At 38.5% G+C, this 21330-nt stretch overlaps 1 protein-coding gene across 1 annotated transcript in view; it reads right to left on the reverse strand.

Annotated features, from left to right (window-relative positions):
- Nucleotides 1-1588: 1588 nt before the first annotated feature.
- Nucleotides 1589-21330, reverse strand: part of LOC134541989 (sodium/hydrogen exchanger 10-like) — a 90932-nt gene continuing 71190 nt past the window's right edge. Inside the window, exons 17-23 of the mRNA XM_063385765.1 lie at nt 14420-14551; nt 13280-13468; nt 12413-12553; nt 10757-10948; nt 9123-9284; nt 6557-6686; nt 1589-1824 (exon numbers count right to left, since the gene is read on the reverse strand). Of these exons, the coding sequence (XP_063241835.1) occupies nt 6564-6686; nt 9123-9284; nt 10757-10948; nt 12413-12553; nt 13280-13468; nt 14420-14551 (939 nt within the window). The 3' untranslated portion in view covers nt 1589-1824; nt 6557-6563. The remainder of the gene's footprint in view (nt 1825-6556; nt 6687-9122; nt 9285-10756; nt 10949-12412; nt 12554-13279; nt 13469-14419; nt 14552-21330) is intronic.

Below are 21330 nucleotides of genomic sequence, written 5' to 3' on the forward strand. Positions count from 1 at the left end.
TATTTGCAGTCTAGCCTGCGACGAAATATTAATGTCTCTAAAATTACGTGGATACGCCAGCTGGAGACGTACACGCAAAAGTCTCTTGGAAATGAAAGTTATTTAGTTAAAACACACGTTACAAATTACACGTTTAGAATGATGATAATTAAAAGGCGACAGTCAGTCAGTAGCATTCAACACTCGTTACAAAAAGCCTACGGTAATAACAATTAACTGGCTATGAAGCCGAAAACTGCGTAACACTATACGCTGTCCTTAAACTGGACATGATATTACGTAGAACATGAGAAAATTCCCTGTCGGGATAAAAATTAATAAGTTACGAGTCGCACGAAATATCGTGCGACTGAGGTGGGGTCGGCGCCGAGCAAGTTAAAGGATTTTAAAAGACTTACACTATTGCTGATATGGAGATGAAGCGCGAAAGTTGATGGCCCGACGTTCGCGGAGCGCCCGACCCCTTCGAGCTCCCGACGGTAACTGAGCGCGAGACCGCCCTGCGGCCTCGCGCCTAACCACGTGGAACACGGGAGAACCGACCCGGCCAGTTTTGGACTTAAAGACAAGTTACACAATATATGCTTATAAGACAATTAGACATAATTTCCCTTACATGAATCCTCTTTTAAATTGTTATTAATTTAGTTGTTTTAATTTGACAGAATAATTATATAATTAATTAGGCGCATTGCCACACCCGGCCGGGCGCTGACGTCGCTTTGGTGTTCGTCGCGGCGCACTTTTACACACTCGGCGGACATCACGCTCGGGCGTGTTCGGCGCACTTAAGAGTAAGTGTTGTTGTGACATAACGGCCTGTGCAAACCAGATGGAGCACCGGCGGTCGGCGTCAACTTTAACGAACAGATTATTTTAACTATAACTTTTATACATGTTTGCTATTTAACTTCTTCCAATCTGTGTTATTCTGTTAAGGATAGGACGATGCTAGTAAAAGTAGGAAACGAATGGGAGTGTTTCAAGGATGATGTGCAGGAAAATGGCTTACCCAACACCAAGATGCAGTCAAAAATAATATATTTGCGCCACGGACTCTGCAGCAAAGCTAGGAGGAACGGGTTAGCAAAGAGCAATGAAAATGTTACATTGAAATGCATGAAAACAGAATTACGCCACGGACTCGGTCGCAATGCTAGGAGGTTCAGGTTAGCAAAGAGCAATATAAAATGAGCGTAATGGGACACAGCGAAACGGGACAATGTGCGTAACGGGACACTTTTTCGTGCGTGCAGCCGGCGTTCATAAATTTATTAGAAGTTGTCACGTCAAAAACTTGCATTAACAGTGCATTGCTAAGAAAGAAACTTCAAATAGGCCTACATACCTGTAAATTCTCTCTTACATGATTTTACTATCTCATGCACAAACATAATGAAAATAAAGACGTGTGTGTTGTGTGTTGCAGTGTAGGGGTTTCCATAGAAAAAGTTTTATTTTACTGAAAGGTGCATCATTGCTAGACATTCACAGACTTCTGATAAAACATTTTAAATTGAAAATTGTAATAATGTTGACAAAATATTTTTGAAAGTAAGTATGCTATTCCGGACAAAAAAAAAAGAGATTTTAGCAGTTCCATTTTTATTTTTGTAAAAGGTACACCATCGATATCAACAGTCACTCATTTGAGTCATTAATCTGTTATTAATTGTCATATTCTCATAATTCTGTTTCTTGTATCACAGAGAAGTCGCGTTTCAAAGAAAGATTTTTTTCTTCGTTTCTTTCAGTTTTGTAGTTGTAGTAATCATCTATAATCACCACCACTCTATGATATATTATTCTCTTAGAAGTCTGACACTGAAATAATAATTACAAATTATATTAACCTTTTATAAAATGCCATACTTCACTCAGATTCTACAGAAAATAAGATACACACAAAATTAGCTTTGAACTAAAAAAAAACCTCTTAACTACCTGTCATTGATGTCACATATCCGACCAAATCAGTGACTCGTGATTTATGAGCATCGAGTAAGCCCTCAAGTGGTTAGAGTCTTCTGTAACCTGGTAGGTCTCATAGTCCTGGGCATATGACAAAAAAAAAATTCTATATACCAATTCTGGCTCCACTTATTGTCTCAATCATACTGTGTGTACAAAGTTGTGGAATGACTTGAAGTATACATTTTATAATAATTGGCATACTTTAAAAAATATTTAAAATTAAAAGAATAGTAATTTGTCCAATTGTTTTCAGTTAAATTTGGCATAGTTAGGGACCGGAAAAATTCGCGGGTTCAATGACCTGCAGGATAAACTCCATAGTTCTACGTACACTCGGTCAAATGTCACCCACTCATTGGCTGCTGTCTTGTGAGACGTCCCAACGTAGCAGCCTGTGATTCGATAAAGCTTTGGTTCAGTGTTTCTCATTGGTCCAGCGTCATCCAGGTGAGTTGTGAGCCAATAGCAGAGGCAGCACTGAGGTATAACATTTTGTATTTTAGCATATCGCGAAATGAATACGCGAATTTTTCCGGTCTCTAGGCATAGTACATATTTATGAAGGAGCGCATCCTATGATGTCACGGCCAGCCACCATCAGTGTTGTGCATTAATAACATTGTTTTTGACTGTAATCAGCAAGACTGACGGCATCAGTAATCCGAAATGTAATTTATGAATTCTTTTACAGCCATCCAGAAACCGACTGGCAGCATTTCATATTTAAATAGGTGTTTTTGTTGATGCCACTTCCGCTCCGGTGAAACGGAAGTGGCACCTTTGTAGTCCTTGCGTGCAGTCCGGCGGTCCAGCGAGACCCCGACAGTTACTTGTTTTAACTGATATTTCAATCCATAATCATCCAAATATTTCTTTAAACATTTTCTTTCATCATATCTCGAGCTCATTGTGGATCTAGCTTTATTTTTTTTAACTGGTGCGGAAGGGGGAAGGCTAACTTCTCGTAAATCAGTTAACTCTTTCGCACGCGAACAGGCAACACATGAGACCGGCCGACTCTGATGTGTCTCTAGCAGGTAATGTCTGGCACGGACGCGTGCTAGCCACAACGTTTCGGACTGTGAGCAAGTGCCTCGTAACGAATCCAAATTACCGTTTTATCGAGGAGTGTGGAGGATTATTACAGTTGTACTCTTGAATGTATTTGGGCACTGTAATGAAACAGGACATACCTGCTACCGAACATGTGAGTTATAGTTTCCCCTCTCATTATCCCGTCCCAGTGAGTGTCCACACGAGAGTGTGCCTAGTATAGTGAGGGGCGTCTCCACAGGTCCCAACTAGTTCAGGCTAACCTGCATACCACCATTGTCCTCCAGTGTGGGTGAAGTACTCAGGTAAGCCACACGGGCCACATCCACACACGATCAGTTGGATTTTAACAGTCGGAACTGCCGAGTCAGCAAGGACGGTGGACTGATCAGTCGGAACTGATGAACTGACAAACTGATGGCTTTCCATCAAATCAAACTGAGGGCTCGAACGCACTCAGTCCAAACTGACGTGTGTGGGAACAGCGTCTCGCAAGTCCAAACAATAAGTCCGTCAGCTGAGTGTGGTGGCAGAAATCTTTCTTTGTACTCTTTGGTAGCTTTACTGTTATTTTTCTTAGCTAAATGTGCAACTACAAATACAACATACAAAGTTTCTTCCATATTCTACGATGAAACGATAAATCAAACAGCAACCACAAGTCTGATAATGTGTGGGTGAGGCTTCAGTTCAGTCCAAGCTGTCATCTCGGACTGTTCGGTCCGATTCGAGCACCTGGACTAATCATGTGTGCACAGGACCTGAATTCAGTTCAAACTGTCAGTTCAGACAGAGCAGTCCGAACTGGGAGCTGGACTTGATGTGTGTGGGGGCCTTGAGATGCTGATCTTTCCGTGAGCGAGAGAGAGTGACCTGGCACTAGGGAGACGTCCACCACGTGTCCACACTCCCTGTGGAGACCCGCTCGCGTCAAGCTTCAGTGCTATTCGCAGAGTTAGGTGAGCAGAATCCAAGAAAAAACTTAGCAAGTTAATCAAATGGAGAAATACTTAGTCTGCCTCAAGTCACAACTATGTGAACCTGCCTCAGTGTACTAGAGAAATAAACCATTGATTTCGATACTTATTTTTGTAGAAAATATATATCAAACCACTAATACAGTTACGAATCAGTTTTTAGAAATTGTAAAAATATTTGAATTTGCGATTTTTCATACAAAATATAGTTCATGTTAGAGTTTTGATTGTTTGAATAGTTTCTGTATAGCACCAATGTTTTCAAATAGAGCATGCTTGCTCACTAAGCTCACTCTAGTTGTGATGGTTCGAGCTCATATTTTAACTCGTGTGTGGTCGGAAACAAGAATTGGTGTTTGCTATTCATGGTTTTTGGTCGCCCTAGAGACAAGGAGAAAGAGAAGGAAAGAGATAAATAGTGTAAATAATGCACTGAACCGCATTACATCGTGGTAAAGGGAAAGTTAGTGTAATGGTGTGTGGGGTGGCTGTTCTTTATCCTTCTTGGTAAAAAGACTTTTGATAGAGGCGGAAATGAGAATAAGATGCTTGTTGCGGCTGTCAAAATGCTTGATATCGGAGGCCTCAGTGTATAACATAAGCACCTAGTGAACTCCCATACACGACAAATGTAATCTGTTAAAAAAAAAGTACTTTGAGTTAAATGTACGCACTGAACTGATAACCAATATGCTATAGAAATTTAAGTTGTTTAAGTAAGTCTAATGGAGTGTTCAATATTAGATTTTGGAGAAACGCAAGATACTTTTCAGGATGAGCGCCTAATTAATATATTGTGGTTTATTGGAGACATACATACAAGATTTTAAAAGTATAAAAATTTAATCTAAACGAAATATGTACAAATGATAAGTTTCAGTTGGTGGTTTAGACATTTGGTAAAACATTAACCTTATCTGATTTTATTTCTTGGTGATGTTACGTCGATGCTATGTGGCCACTGGCCGTGCCACAAAAATTTTTTTAACCTTACCTAAAATTATTTTTAATTGTTTGTTTTGTTAGCGTTAACTTCTTTAGATTATTAATTAATTTTGTAGTCCAGCTTTAGTTAGTTAATAATATTATGTTATTTTTTCCCTTCAAACAAATAAAGAACAAATCCCCTGACATGGGAGTGACGGAGACATTTGTAGTGACTCTGCCAAGTTTTGACATACACCAAAAATAAAGTTAGGAATGTCAAAATATATTGTGTATAAGAATCTTCGGTCCTACAGAATTAATTGAAAGTAATTGTTTTCTCTATCTGGTAACAATATTCAGTGATGAACTATACCATTCTCCTCTTATCAATGTTATCCACATTTCATTCAGCTCCAGAATAGGATTTTTTTTTTGCATCTATAAAATGTGGTGGTTGGAAAAAAAATGAAATTAAGCATAACGAGTCAATGACATCGAGGCCATTACCGACAGGAAAGTGTAATCAAGCACCATGGCCATCGGTCAATGGGAATATCAGGCCAGTTTATCCCAGTTTAGGCGAGAGAAGAAAGCAGGGTGTGTGTAACAGCTAGTTAGCTCTCTCGACCTGTTAGCAATCTTGAATTGAATCCATGATGTTACTCCCATGCAGGGGCGTAGCCAGGGGGTGGGTTTTAGGGGTTCAACCCCCCCCCTTCCCTTAGCACCAAATCTTTAATTAATTTCTTATTCATCACTCAAACAAATTTCATATTAAAATTAATAAAAAAATTTACCATTACAATATTTAAATTTAAGTACCAAAAACTGCTAAAATAGCACCATTTTACACATTAAAATCCAAATTTTCCCGGGGGAGGACCCCGGACCCACCGCTTTAATACGGGGGGGGGGGGGGCCGCATGCTTCTTAACACCCCCCATACACAAATCCTGGCTACGCCACTGGTCCCATGAAAATATGAAATCCAAGGAAATTGTGAGAAACAGCTACGATGTCAAATCACGGCGGATGCTATGTTCGGTTTCACTCACACCGAGCACCAGTTGCGAGTGCTGCCTGCGCCGAGTTGCTGACGAGATAAGGCCCGTCTACAATTGTCCTAACCTGTGCGTGGTCCGCGTCCTTATCCGAATGTGAATGACGTCACATTGACGCACGGAAAACAGCTTTGTCTACAATTGTAGTGTCCTATGTCCGAAACTATTGATTTCTAAAGTTGTCACCAGAGCGCAGTAAATGTGCCAAACCAAATGTTTTTGTTTATTGTTTTGATGATTTGTAGTTTGAGATTGAACTTATGAAAGTTGTGTAAGTTATAAGTGACTAACAACACCTTCCATTTCCTTTAATAACAAAAACAAACACCACGTTTTCAAACGGGAACCGGAAATTCAAATATCGTGAGTGATCTGTTCTTTTTCTGTGTCCGAAGTACACAGGTTGGGACAAAAAGTTCAAATTGACGAATGTCTTCGGACCAGGTAGGTTCGGACCTTCGCCCACTTGACGCATGACGTCAGAGGGTCACGTGGACCAATCAGCGACGAGTGTCCTTCGGACACAAGTTAGGACATTGCAATTGTAGACCAGGCTTTACTGACCTCTTCTTCAATCGGCGCGTGCGACCGACGCCTGGTCTCTAGTATCGGGAGGACACACTCCGTTAGGACAGGCCTCCTCCATGAAGTCATAATCCAGTGTTTCGCGACTTCTGTCTATCTTCCACAAGTCCTGGGAAGCACGAACACTTGCACAGTCACGGTCAACTACATTGTCGACAAGCGTGAAAACACTGCATGCATACAAGCCAGCCAAGGGCGCCCAGTATGAAGTTCCAAAACTTTGTCCTGTTACTAAAATACTAGGTCACGGTACTCTTACTCTATAAAAATAATAAAATGTCATTTTTAATGCTTTACTGAAACCAGCGAATATTTAGCAACACAAATGCAGGAGCAAAGTCCTCGTACTTTAATACAGAAAACAAACTGCAAAAGCACACCTCATAAGATTTTACAATGGTACTGATATTAAAAGAGAACTGTAAGGTAAATTATTATGCATTGGTTAGTTAATTGAGTATTCGACATTAATATTTATCTGAAAAAGCAAACTGTACATTTCTGTTCTTCTTGCCGAACAAGTCAATCATTTTGTCCTTGAAACCAGGGTTTTTCGCTCTTGTAAAAAAAAAAAATTAGTGTTGAACTACTTCTAAGTAATACCAACTTTCAAATAATTTTCTTGAAAGAAAAACACTTGACTACACTTTATTTTTCCCTTTCCCTGTGAGCTTGTGGCGGGAAGAGAACAATAAGAAGGGGGGGGGGGGGAGAATTGCCCCCGAGCATGGGTGTGTTGTAGCCAAACTCTTTTCTGCTAGAATAAAAAAAACTTATTGTTTTTTAGTAAGATGTGAGAACATTAGTACTAGGAGAGAAAGAGATGATAAACTAAACTGTATTAGCACAAAGTTGAGTAAATATATATATAGGAATAAGACGTACAGAAAATTAGTCTTGGCAGCTGATCTCATTGGTGGCGCTGCAGCGAACATTCGTTAATTTCGGATTGATCCAAAAGTTTTATGGGGGGATTGAAAAAAAAGTTATATTTAGCTTCATGCCATCATGTTCCCAAATATGAATTCACTTGTCAGTATATATTGGTATGTCCGGCGCCTGGTGCCCGTGCGAGGAGTGAGGATAGACATAATTTTAGAACCGCCATCTTGGATTCAGATGAACTTGACCTTTGACCTTCACCTCGATTTCCGATGACCTTAAAATTAGTCACCATGACTGAAATAGTCGATACCCCGTGTGCAATCTGTTACGTACACCAATTATTTTTTTACCTTAAAACTCAAACATAAAATTAATGGTTCTTAAAATAATTACTAAACAATTTAAATTAATGTTATGACGAGTGCCATTTAGTTCGGAATATCCAGGCATAGCCAACGAGAGCAACAAGTATTTATTTAGTAAAAATTATATAAAATAATGACATCACATTGATAAGAGTAATATATGCCTTGGTGCAGGCGATGCGGCTATTCTGCTTGTGTACATCGCTGAGGAAGGATATTGAGTTTTTTTTTACAACTGTATTGGGAAACAGAACCCAGTACATCCAAATTGAATTATGCAGGTGAGTTTTTCAGTCAAATAATTTTATATATATTTTATATTTTTATTAATTTTATACTTTTTGAACTAGTTGTGTTTTAACTGGGGACACCCAACATAATGGCATATGAATATCTTTTATTGAGAAAATAATTATAGCATTTATTATAACTATTAATTTCTTTTTTTTTTCTTTTTGAGATTTAAGTTAAATTTCACTCCAAGTATCCGATTTCAGGAAGTGTATCATTTCAAGGTCATGGTCAAAAGTAAAGGTCATTGGAAACCAAAATGGCGGTTCTAAGCTAATTTCTGTCTTCTCGTTGCTCGTAACGACACCAGGCGCCAGGCGCCGTACATACCATTATATACTACTACTCATAGTTCCCATTTTACTGCCCTGGCTTGCTTTGCAATTAATATAAAGAGGCCACTCCAGTGTTTCAGGGGCACTACGCAACCCGCGTTAACTTCATAAGATTCAATGCTATTTTCATTTTGCTTATAACTAATTAAATAATATAGATTTAGAAATGATGCTTGCTTGATATGTAAGACAACGATGCTCTTATCAAAGCCCCTTTCTTCAAAAACGTGCATAAATTGTGGTTCAAACCTAGACAATACACTTATGCATATTAGTAAAGATTAGTATAAAACCATAATATATGCACGTTTTTGAAGAAAGGGGCTTTGATAAGAGCATCGTTGTCTTACATATCAAGCAAGCATCATTTCTAAATCTATATTAGTTAATTACTTATAAGCAATATGAAAATAGCATTGAATCTTATGAGGTTAACGCGGGTTGCGTAGTGCCCCTGAAACACTGAAGTGGCCTCTTAAGACACATCGAAATGTACTCAAGTTTCTAGGGTGCATATATTTGTGCCTCATCCTATCATAACTACTTGCTGACAGAGATCAAGATCCTGTTTACCATAGTACGTAGCTACAATGAGCTGGTATAGACTTACTTGCAAGAGAGAGTGAAGAGAAAAGAGGAAATATGATGGAATGGAGAATGTGTGCCTACCTCCTCCTCTTCCGGATTCTGGATTTTTAATGTGTGCAGTGGACACTTGACTAGCGGGACTGGTTCCACCTTCATCTGGTCGTCTTCATCTATGATGTAACACTCTCCCACATTTTCCTCGGGGATTACCAGCAGTTTACATGATTCAATGTCTTCTGGGTACTGAAACATGAAGTAAGATCGTTTGATTACCACATACTTCAATTATTAATATAGGTATGCAGCAATGATGTCAATATATGATAAATCATTGAAATTATGTATTTTTGTATTTTTACTGACTAAAACTAAATGGGGTATGTAAAAATATGGCACGAAAATTCATTCTCATTTCTGTAACACTGTAGAAACATTGCAAAGAAATAACAAAAACCTACCTCGACACTGAGTGATTAAATTAGAAATAATTGTCGATTTTCTCGTTATTTATCAATAGGTTTATTTCAAAAATTCAAAAATAAAACCATTTCTAAAGCACTTGGTAATGTATAAAGAAAATTTCCATTCCTATTTTTCTTTTAATTTTTGTCTCGGGTTCCTTTCTTTGTGAAAACAAATGAAGTCCTTTTAGAGTGAGGGATGAGGTTTCTGATGAGAATATATATTAGAATTAAAATGAGTGGCTTTAGATGTTAGTACATTATATTTTAAAATATTTGTAATAATTATTAAACTCTATTTAAGCATTCTGTGAAAGAAGAGTCAAAAGTGATTAAAACTATTTTACTCTAGAATATTTTTAGTTATTTACCACATAGTTTCCAATTTTGCACCAAAAATAATGTAAATATTTTAACAATAAAAAGAAAGCGACATTTATTTGTGTCCCGATATATATTATATGTAATCTCTTCATGACCATACCACCTTAATTTAGCTTATATTTTATATTTAAAAACTAGCGAGGTCGTGCAGTGGTAAAATGTTAGACTGGAATTCAGGAGAACCCAGGTTCAAACCTCAATTTGATTGCAGTTTTCCAGGGTTTTCCAAAATCACTTCACTGGGATGGCCCATGGCCGATTTCTTATTCTTATGTTCATTTGCCTAGTGTGGGTCCACCTATAATGACCTCATGGTCGACCAAATATTGAATCAAAATTAATTAAAACTAATAAAACGATAATTTAAAATTTGAGGTGTCCATGCTTGACAGAAGTGAAACTTCTTGCTTATTAGATATAGAGATAAATAATAATTTTTTTTTATTGAACAAGAGATAATTGAGAATAGTAAGGATGTGTGTATGTTCTCAAATTTAAAAAAAAGAAAATCACCTGAGGAGTAGACAAACACAAGCAGCTTTACGAGAATTATTCCGCAGCATCTCTGATGTGTCATCTCTACCTCTCCCCCTGCCGTCTCCCCTTCCGGCCGTCGCAACTAGCACATAGCATGTGCTACGCTACGTGCCTTTCCCTCTTTTTGCCGTCTTCCCATTCGACCGCCAGTGCATGCGTCGGAGAGGCGTCGCCGCTGACGCACTCTCCTCTGCCGGTTCCCCCACCACGTACCCAGCTATTCCCCTCATGCGATATGAATTATTGTATGACTATAAAATTGTATCCCCATTCAGAAAAAGTAGTTTCACTTGAAAACACAGCTCAGGTCACTTTAGGACGAGGGCTCCGTACCGCGGGGGTGACCTCGGTGATGTGCGGGAGGCAGGTAGGGCCGAAGTAATGGTTGCCCTCCTTGTCGCGCACCTGGCCCTCCAACAGCACAAGCTCCTTGACGACGCCCGTCACCACCAGGGTCTTGGTGCCACGAAGCGCCACCACCAGCGCCCGCGCCACCAGCCACACTATGGCGTCCAGCGTCAGGTCCTGCGCTCCAGGGTAGGTGAACACACTGCTGCAGCGAACTCTCAGGCTCCCGCCACACCTGTCCACGCAACTTCCAGACTATATCTTACGGCTTCGCGTCGCATAGGACCTACTCTTGGGCGTTCAGTCATGTTCCAGGAGCATACACCGAATTTCAATTCGCGGAGAGTGTGGAAGAATCACTTTGCCTGCTGTTGATGTCAAATTCTTTGAACTTCTTGCGGGAATGATACATTTTTTTTTTAGGATTTAAAGGGGGGATATATCCCCCATCACGTCCTCCCCCCCCCCTCCCCGCATGAGCCCCTGTTCATGTCAGCATTAAATGACTGAAGTAATAATTATGACATTTGTAGGTGTCCACTGAATAAATCAGTTATTCTCAGAGGTGTTTCAAGACTGCAAACCCGTTAAAAATAGTAGGTTACAACGAGTTATATACCTAAACTTTTCATGAGAGCAGTTTAAAGAATTTTTTAAATAGTGTTTCAATTTTTTACTCAACTATTTTCTACCCCCAAAAAAAATTGTGAATTTTTGACAAATTGTAGATCTTTGTTTGCCACTAGAAATGATGGTCGGGTTTATGCTTAAAAGTGCATTTTCCCCAAAAGTGACATATAGGTACCTCCGAAGTAGATATTTAAGCTCTTGCATGCCATAAATGTAACAAATAATTGGAAATAAAAAATTGTAAACAAAATTGAAAAATCTAAGATGGTGGAACATAACCTTCATAAGTAGCTTTTGGAGTTATGTTTGTGCCATTTAAAGCATTAACAAAACCTTATCAGTTAATGAAGCAGATGTCAGTCCTATCTACGGTGATGTAACCTCCAAGATTACAGCGGGCTCTAAGGCAGGGTTTATAAACTACGCAAGAGGCGAAACGTCACAACACAACATGCAACTATTGAAAGTAAATCACGATCGTTTATAAAGCATTAAATCTGCAAGACATCACCAGCCCCTTAAAACATGAAATCGCCAAACAGTAGCCAACACATTTCTTCTCCTGGGCTTCTTTTGACAATTAATATCTAGCATTAAATCATGTGAACTGACAATAATTTGATTTTAAAAAAGGTAATTTTATTTAATGTGCGAAAGTTTAACAAGTGAAAACTTTTTGTACGTTTGATTATTTACAAGATTTCGGGACACTTAACTTCAAATGTGAAAGGCAGAAACACAAGCCGAAATGCGCCGTGCTTTGTTTGTAAACGGGTTGTGGTTGAAGTTTTTGCATCTAGGAATTCTTGCATTACTTGCATATTTTATGAACCCGGCTCGAGCCATTTTGTTACTGAAAATCAATATACATTAGAGTTAATTGTAGTATTACGATTCGGATATTACAAAAAAAAAAGTTTCTCTAGACTTGTAGCTCAGTAAATAAAGAAAAGGCTGAAAAAAATTGATTATTCCATTACATTAAAAAAATTTGACTCGCATTACCCTCACCTGGTATGTCGACATTTTTGCAATAATGTATGGAACGAAACGAGCTGCCATAGTTTTCCACATGAGAGATTTCAGCCCTGTAGTCTCATCTTGGAATTTCTTGATGGCATCAATCATTTGGTAAGCAGATATGCATAGGACCTGCGAAGGAGATGTAACATTTGACATCTCATTGACTAACTCGTTTACATTAAACAATTAACGTACGCAGCATTCAAAAAAACTCTTTATATTTTGTTTATGGACACCTTTTTATAATATGTCATAGACTATTTACAACAAATCATACATCAAATTGAAGGTAAACTAACCATTTTTTTTTTTTTTACAAATGTTCAAGATCTGCACCTTCAGTTATACGGTACATATCAAACCTAAAGTCCAATTCTTCACACACTGTGGTTAAAACGTCCGGAATAATGGAAGCAATAGCCTCTTCAATATTGTGGTTCAACTCTGGCAAATCATAAGGTAGCGGCAGAACGTAGACACGATCTTTTATAAAGCCCCAAAGGAAAAAAAAATTGCACGGCGTTATGTCAGATGAACATGGAGGCCAGCGGAAAAAAAGCTCTGTCGTCTCGACCATTACGACCAATCCAACTGCCAGGTAGCTACCTCGACGTTCAACCACTCTCGTACAAAGAGATTCCAATGTGGAGTTGCTCCATCCTGTGGCCAAATAAAGTTTACTGGTTCACTCGCTACCGATTGGGGAAAGTGCTGCAAGCGAGAAAAAAAACAGCAAAGCAGTATTCGCTCATCTGAAACTGTTTGGGTTACCTCGAGCCAACACCACCCTACAACGATTGCAGTTGGTGCTTTTAAAATGTTACGGCTGGGACGTTGTTTGCGTCCGGTGCTCACCTCGAGAGCAGAGTCGCACGTGACTCTGGAGTTGTACTGCCGGCCGGTGAGGAAACCCAGCTCGCCGATGATGACCCCCAGCGCCAGAATCTCCACGAACTCCTCGTACCTGCCTTGGCGGTGCACCTGCTTCCAGTCGAGGTTGGTCAGGTGGTCCACCACGGGCAGCCTTCCGGGCGGCACTCGGGCCTGTGACACGCGTCACCGTCATGCGTCACGGAGGTGTGACACTGCCGTCCCTGTGCGGCTTGGGGTGCGCAGCCTGCTACTGGACGGCAGTGCAACAAGCATCGCGCAGCCAAACGTTTCTAACACACCTGCTGAAACTTAAACAATTTATCTTGGTAGTTCATGAAAATGTAAAGTTTTATAGGGCAATCGCAACAGAATGTCAAGGAAAAAAAAAATTACTGTACAAGAATTATATTTAAAAAATTGGTTGTCTGTAAAGTCAGTTGACGGACGATAATTTAACGTGACAACGTCATAACAAAACATTGATGAAATGATTGCATACTTTTATGAATAAAATTGAATAATTTTTATTGAATTATCACTATTTTGTATGGATACAAAGGAGTGAAATGAAATCTACAATTTAATTGATAAATTTACTTTTATTTGCACTCATTAATTCAAATATGTTTATTATTTTAACTATAACTTTTATACATGTTTGCTATTTAACTTCTTCCAATCTGTGTTATTCTGTTAAGGATAGGACGATGATAGGAAAAGTAGGAAACGAATGGGAGTGTTTCAAGTTTAATGAGCCTCGAAAAAGTCAAATCGATGGTTGTTCCAATCGAGTGGAAGAGAGATAGATGCGGAGCAAGCGTACAATGAGCGTAACGGGACACAGCGTAATGGGACAATGTGCGTAACGGGACATTTTTTCGTGCATGCAGACGGCGTTCATCGATTTATTAGACGTTGTCACGTCAAAAAAGGTGTGTGTGTGTTTATGTATGCGCCTAGGAAGTTATACTTGTTGTTGATTTAAGACACTTAACTATTTAAAAATTAATTGTACAATAAATTAATAATATAAATACTCATTATTAAAATGTTATTGCTATAATTTTTCTTAAGTTTTACAGAAATTCGAACCCCTAGCGCCAAACAGAACTATCAACTTACTTCATGCATGCAGTCTTCATGTCTGAGGTGTACTTCCAATGTTCCGGAAATAACAATGTAGACGTTGAGTGGTATTTGTCTGGGCATGTATACTTGTTCACCTTGGTCGTACTTCAGCATAGTCCCATGTTCCTTAAACATTAAAAAAATTACATGGATATTATACCAAACTAGCTGATGAACCCGCGCTTCGCTTCGGAAGTCTACATGCAGAGCACTCTCGCGTCGCTCATTATACATGTCCCTCCTCGTGAGTATGCCACTGCTGCGTCTAGAATCGAAAGTAAGCGACCAATGCAATGCCCGTTACCATGAATACCCAAAAGGCATCAACAATGCAAAATTACCGCTGCCACTGAGACGAAGAGAGCATCAACAATGCAATGGCGGTATTTAATCAAAAATAATTAAATTCTGCATCAAGGGGTGGTTTTCTCGAAATCTCACCTAGACAGCAACATGGTTAGTGTTTCGAAGGTCAAGTGTGTACAGTTTCAACTGAATCCGATGAACGATGCGTGAATGCATAGAGGACGAGAACACAAACATTCATTTATATATAAGAAGATTATTGTCACTCTTCTGAATTACCTAGGCGGGATTACAGATTCTTTCAAGTAGACATTTTTTTTACACAAAATAATTTATTAGACAAGTATGGGGCTTTTCTCGGAATATGTTTTTCATGCTGTATGTCTACGATTAGTTTATTTACAACTCCCCATAATCATCTCATATTGTGGAGCATAACTTGAAGTAACACTTTTGTATCTTGGACAAGGCAGAACATTTCTTTACACCAGTTTCATAAAATCACTTTGGCACTATCTTAGGTGCTCCTTGTTAGTTTTACTGAGAACTTGATTACTAATGAATTGGGGATTTCAAATTCTGCCTTTTTGACAAAAAACATTTTAAACAATTATGTACATATTTTAAAACTTAAACAATGTATGGACTCAATAATTATCATCTATGCGCTGAAGACTTTATATTTTGATTGGTTACTGCAAAAATTAGTTCATAGCCCATTTTATCCCTGAACAGGGGCCACTGTAGTCTGTCCTAATGCCCTTGTTTTTGGTGCAGAGTCATTTAAGTAAACTTTTTACCAACAGTTAGAAAATATGTGAAAGGATCTTTAAAGTACAAATGTTTCAAGTCAACTTGCTCGTCCAAATAACTCAAGAATTTTAATTATTTTTGCCCACGTTAGTTGTGAATAACATGAATTTATTGCAGAAGGTGAGGGATACTATTTAAGTTCTAAAATTTAAAACACTCTACAAAAATACTTGTTAACAGTATAATCTGAAAACAAATGCAATTATTCGTATCTACTCTGACAAAGGTTATTCGTAATAAAATGACGTATGGGTCTCACTAACTACTGGGTGTGCTAAAAATAATTTTCTTGAATACATATTGTCTAAGTTGACACATTACCTGTATTAATGTTTTTTCGATATTAAAAATCATTTTGGTTAACAGATTAATGTATGAATAAATAATAGTAGTGTAGGATAGCCGGTACGAGCCCTGGCGCCAGCGCGTGGAGCCGTAGCCGGTGTCCGCCATATTGGATTGTGACGTCACGGCGGCCATCTTGGATGGTTGTGACCTTGACCTTTGACCTAGACCTTGAATTTGTCCTTCAAAACTTGTCAAAATTCGCCAAAATTTTCCAAAATTTATCCAAAATTCCTCATAAATCGCTAAAGTTTCCATTTATGTGGAAAAAAATTAAAATCTCAAAAAATTCCGTAATTCAAAAATTAGGTTTTCGAAAATCTTCAAAAGCCATTTTGCCTTAGTAAGAACCCAAATTCCTTAAAGAGACTTAAAACTCCTAAGAGCTAGCCGCTTTAAGCCTCTGATGTCATCTAGGATTATGACCGCCATCTTGGATTATGACGCCACCATTGAAGTTTCCGTTACGGCCGCCATCTTTAAAATCTTTATTTATTATCCGATTTTAATGAAAAAAATTTAAAATTTATAAAAAAATTCAAATAATAAAAATTTAATAAAAATATTTAAAAAAACAAACATTTACGACACGGAGCTCGGAGTCCTCGGTTCGAACCCGACGAGTGCAAAAAAATAAAAATGGCGACCGATCCTTCTCTCACAGTGACTGCTGGCAGACTGACCCCCACCACTTATTTCAAAGTATATATATCTTCACCTAGTATGACATCATGTCCGCCATCTTGAAAATCCGTAATTTTTAGGCTAGAGATTCGGGAAAAATTTTAAAAATCATTAAAAAAAATTAACTAATCTAATTAAATAATAAAAATAAAATATTACTTAAAAACCACTGTTAAAAATATTGTTACGGTCACCATCTTGGATTATATAATTGTTCCATGTTTTGTAATGCCCACCATCATGGTTGAGGACGATGTCGTCGTTACACTTTATGTTACGACTTTCATATGGGATCCTATTACTGTTGCATGTTTCGTTACGGCAGCCATCTTGGAATCGTGTAATTATTTAGCTAGAAATTCGGGAAAAATTCCAAAATTCATTAAATAAATTTGTAAGCAATATACTGATAATCCGGTCAGTTGCTGTCCCTGGTTCGATACTTGATCGATTCAATATAGTTTAATTTTATGTAAAAACATTAATTTCAATAAACCATTTTCAACATTCTTAAAGAGACTTTAAATCCTCTACTACCATCATCCTATCAGACATCAAGACCAATATCTTGATATTTTTGTAATAATTAACCTAGAAATTCAGGAAAAAGTTCAAAATTAACTAAATAAATTTACAACCAATAAAATGAGTAATTAGATTGACTAAGGCCCTTGGTAAGATTCGGAATGAAGATGAAAAAAAAAATTAAACATAACAACAATTCAACATAATAGTGGCAGGTTCGAGAAATAAATCAACACAAGTTCTTTCACAAAATAAACTTTATTACATAATTTCCACTTTACTACAGGACCACTTGCGAAGGTCAGTAATATTATAATCACTTAGGTCCGCATAGACGTGAAATGACTAATTCTTAGCTCAAATCGGTCTATACTAGAAAGAGTCCAGCCAGAACATGATCGCTGACTGTGCTGTCACAACTAAGGCTGACATGATTGAGTACTGTGCTGAAGCACCTAATGCGGTCAAGATCGAAGACTGTGATGGCGGCCTAAGACCAAAACGGTGGAAACGTCGTAATAAAATAAATTATCCTGATTAAGCTTGTGATAATCACTGGCACGATGCCGAAAGTGACCTTGTGGTTGGTGTTGAAACGAAAAACACCAGAGATAATAATATTGATTATAAACAAAATAGGAAGATGAACGTAGCAGATGAGATTGATTATACCTCATGGGAAGATCCTAACATATTGGTTGACAGGCTAAGACTACTACATGGTTCGCTTTGTGCAGGAAACTATTCGAACATCAAAGAAATATCCTTCATACCTAAAGAACTGAAGGAAGCTGGCTACATAAAATAATGGTTTCAATTAAATGTATGTGTATAAACTTGAAGAAAAATTAATATTTTTTTTTCAAAATGGATTTTAACAATTTCTCGAAAAGCTCATTTCAAAATAAAACTTATAACGTAAAGGTGTAAAAAAGTCACCACTGACATCCAAAAATGTATACTAATAAAGTCATGCATGTGAACATGTCAAGTTCGTAAAAAAAAAGTAATTTAAAACAGTTGGAGTGTTTGGAGCGATAGGACCATTTGGAGCAATTGGAGCATTTGTAGCATTTGGAGCATTTGGAGCTGTTGGAGCTGATGGAGCTGTTGGAGCATTTGGAGCATTTGGAGCCTTTGGGACATTTGGAGCTGTTGGAGCTGTTGGAGCCGTTGGAGCCGTTGGAGTATTTGGAGCATTTGGAGCATTTGGAGCTGTTGGAGCTGTTAGAGCCATTGGAGCTGTTGGAGCTGTTGGAGCATTTGGAGCATTTGGAGCCTTTGGAGCTGTTGAAGCTGTTGGAGCTAAGAATTAGTCGTTTCACGTCTATTCAGGGTTAAATGTTTATAAGGTTGCTGGCTTTCGCAAGTGATCTTGTAGTAGGATAGAAATTGTGTAATAAATATTGTGTTTGTAAAATAACTTTTGGTGTTTTATTTCTCGAACCTGACACTTTTCTGATATTTAAATTAAATTTATTTTCAGCTTCGTCCATAGATCAAGGCTAGTTTCGATTCAATATGTAAAATGATGTGTGATTTTTTCGGTGAATTTTGGAATTTTTCCCGAACTAATAGGTCAATAAATACAAATATCTAAGATGGTGCCCAAATTTCAAGATGGCGGGCACCTCATGTTAAATGACCGAATGTACATAAATTCTAGGTTGTTAATTGACTTCTTTTTAGTTTTTGTGTTCTGAGTGTAGCCGAGTAGACTGATGAAAGTAAGTGGGGAGCTTAATGTAGAATAGACTTGTTTTGATGGATATGTTGGTGTATAAATCGAATGCTAGTGGTCTGATAATATTTAGGGTTATTTACGAAGATAGTTATCGATGTGAGCTATGACAAGCATAAAAGTGTCTAGTAAACTAATAGAGTAGGACTCTTGTTTCGGAGACTTTTGTCATAAGGCTTAACAAGGGTCGACTCTGAAGGCTTTGAAGATGTATGGTACTGGGCATGTCTTGGCTGTAGCTATATAAACACTGAAGGTCCTCTGAACTGTAGATGAGAGGTACAAAAAAAATTGACTTTGGACCTAGCCTGGTATCGTATAAATTATTTTTAGTCATGTGTTGTAGTCATTTGGAGTCAGTTGGAGGTTATGTGTAGCTGTACATAATAAAATTTAAATTTGAGTACCTACGTTAAAATATATTTGGGTTGTGAAAGTTCCATTGTTCAGAGACTCTTGTTCCTTCTGGTAAGTCTAAATGAAGCGTGTATGTACGATGTGAGATTAGTTGATTGAATATATAATTTAAACTTGTATTCCTTGAAATAACTAATTTATTAAGTAGTAACAATTGATGTATTGACTTGCGTATTATACAAGCGGACGCTGATATTTAAGCGAGTCTTAGACAGCGGGTCCCTCAGTCCCCCTCTTGTAGTGGTGCAGTGCAGATCTGATGGATTGGCTTGTCTGCATATAAGTCCGATACATGAATATTCATGTGTATCCGAACTCAATGGTATCAACGATGACATCGGTACAAATCCCAATGGTGGCGGGGTCAACGGCTGCCGAGATCTTGGTGGAGGGTCTAGCGTCTTCACCGGGGTCCCTGACGACGGAGGCGATGATGACGAAGCAGATCCCTATGACAACGATGAGGGCAGCTCCAGAGATCCCGATGATGGCTGTATCTACTGTCTCTTCACTCCAAGAGACTTCAATGTGTTCATTATCGAACGCAGAGGAGACTCCGATACCTGCAACTACACCGAATTTGGTAAATAAAACATTTTGTGAGCAATTCCCAGCTTCTGCATCAGACGAGTATACTTCGGATTCTTTGACATCCAGAGTAGTATATGAATGGGCATCCGACGGCTGGCTTCTGGCTGTGGATGGTGCGGATTGTGATTGTCGGTCCGCCATCTTGGATTGTGACGTCACGTCGGCCATCTTGGACGAGCGTAACGGGACACAGCGTAACGGGACATAACGTAACGGGACAAGTAGATCATGGCGGCCATTTTGGATCCGCCATCTTGGATCCGCCATCTTGGATGACGTCATTTTGTTTTCTCGAACTTTCCACCATTTTGTTTTCCGCCATCTTGGATTATGACGTCACCATTGCAATTTCCGTTACGGCCGCCATCTTTAACTTTTTTATTTATTATCCGATTTTAATGAAATTTTTTTTAAATTTATAAAAAAAATTAAATTAATAAAATTTTAATAAAATATTTATAAATATTGAACTTTTTAGACACGGAGTTCGGAGTCCTCGGTTCGAACCCGACGAGGTCAAAAAATTAAAAATGGCGACCGATCCTTCCCCCTGTGGTGGCTGCTGACAGACTGACCCCCACCACTTTTTTCAAAGCATATATATCGACAGTGAGCATGACGTCATGTCCGCCATCTTGTCTTCGATGTTGGAAACCATCATCATTGTATCGGCGGCGAGAGTGCGCTGACGCCTAGTTAGTTTGATTCTTACCCGCTAGAGTGCAGTAATCATTTATTACTGTGACACCCGCCATCTTGAAATTTGGCCGCCATCTTGAAAATCCGTAATTTTAATGCTAGAGATTCGGGAAAAAGTTCAAAATCCATTAAATAAATTTGTAATCTATATACTGATTGATTAGATCGACTAAGGTCCTTGGTTTGATCCCTGGCCGATACAAAACAACTTTAATTTTAAAAAAAAATACTAAAAAAGTGACAGGAATGAGAAAATAAAAAACACCGCAAGTACTTTTAAAAACTTTTATTACATACATTCTAATCTACTACAAGTACAAAAAATAATACACAGACAAATTACTAAAGTCTTGTGGATTTCTCGATGTCTGCATCTGCCACCCACGAATTGAAGCGAGGTGGAAAGCCCCACCACTTGACGTAGGACAGTCCATTTCTTCGTTTTATAATCTTCTCCACCAAGTACGTATCGGGATACAACGTAGGCTGAATCTCTTCGGCATAGAAGCCGCCACGGATAGGTTTGTGGTCCAAATCTTCGAGGTAGTAGGTCCTAGGCTCTGATTCACGAACATGTGTCACACGGAAAAGTTCGGGACTCCAGTTCGCAGTGAAACCTTTCTCGAAGATACCTTTCTGCTTGGAGATTCGCACAATGTCGCCGACGTTAGCTTTACGCTTTCGTGGATCTTTCTTCTTCGTGTTGGGAAAAACTGTTTGAAGCAGGCGATTATTCTTTACGTCCTTTGGCTTCATTTTCGTGGTAGAATGCACAGTGGAATTA

The sequence above is a fragment of the Bacillus rossius genome (assembly GCF_032445375.1).
Source record: "Bacillus rossius redtenbacheri isolate Brsri chromosome 4 unlocalized genomic scaffold, Brsri_v3 Brsri_v3_scf4_2, whole genome shotgun sequence".
Taxonomy (NCBI): domain Eukaryota; kingdom Metazoa; phylum Arthropoda; class Insecta; order Phasmatodea; family Bacillidae; genus Bacillus; species Bacillus rossius.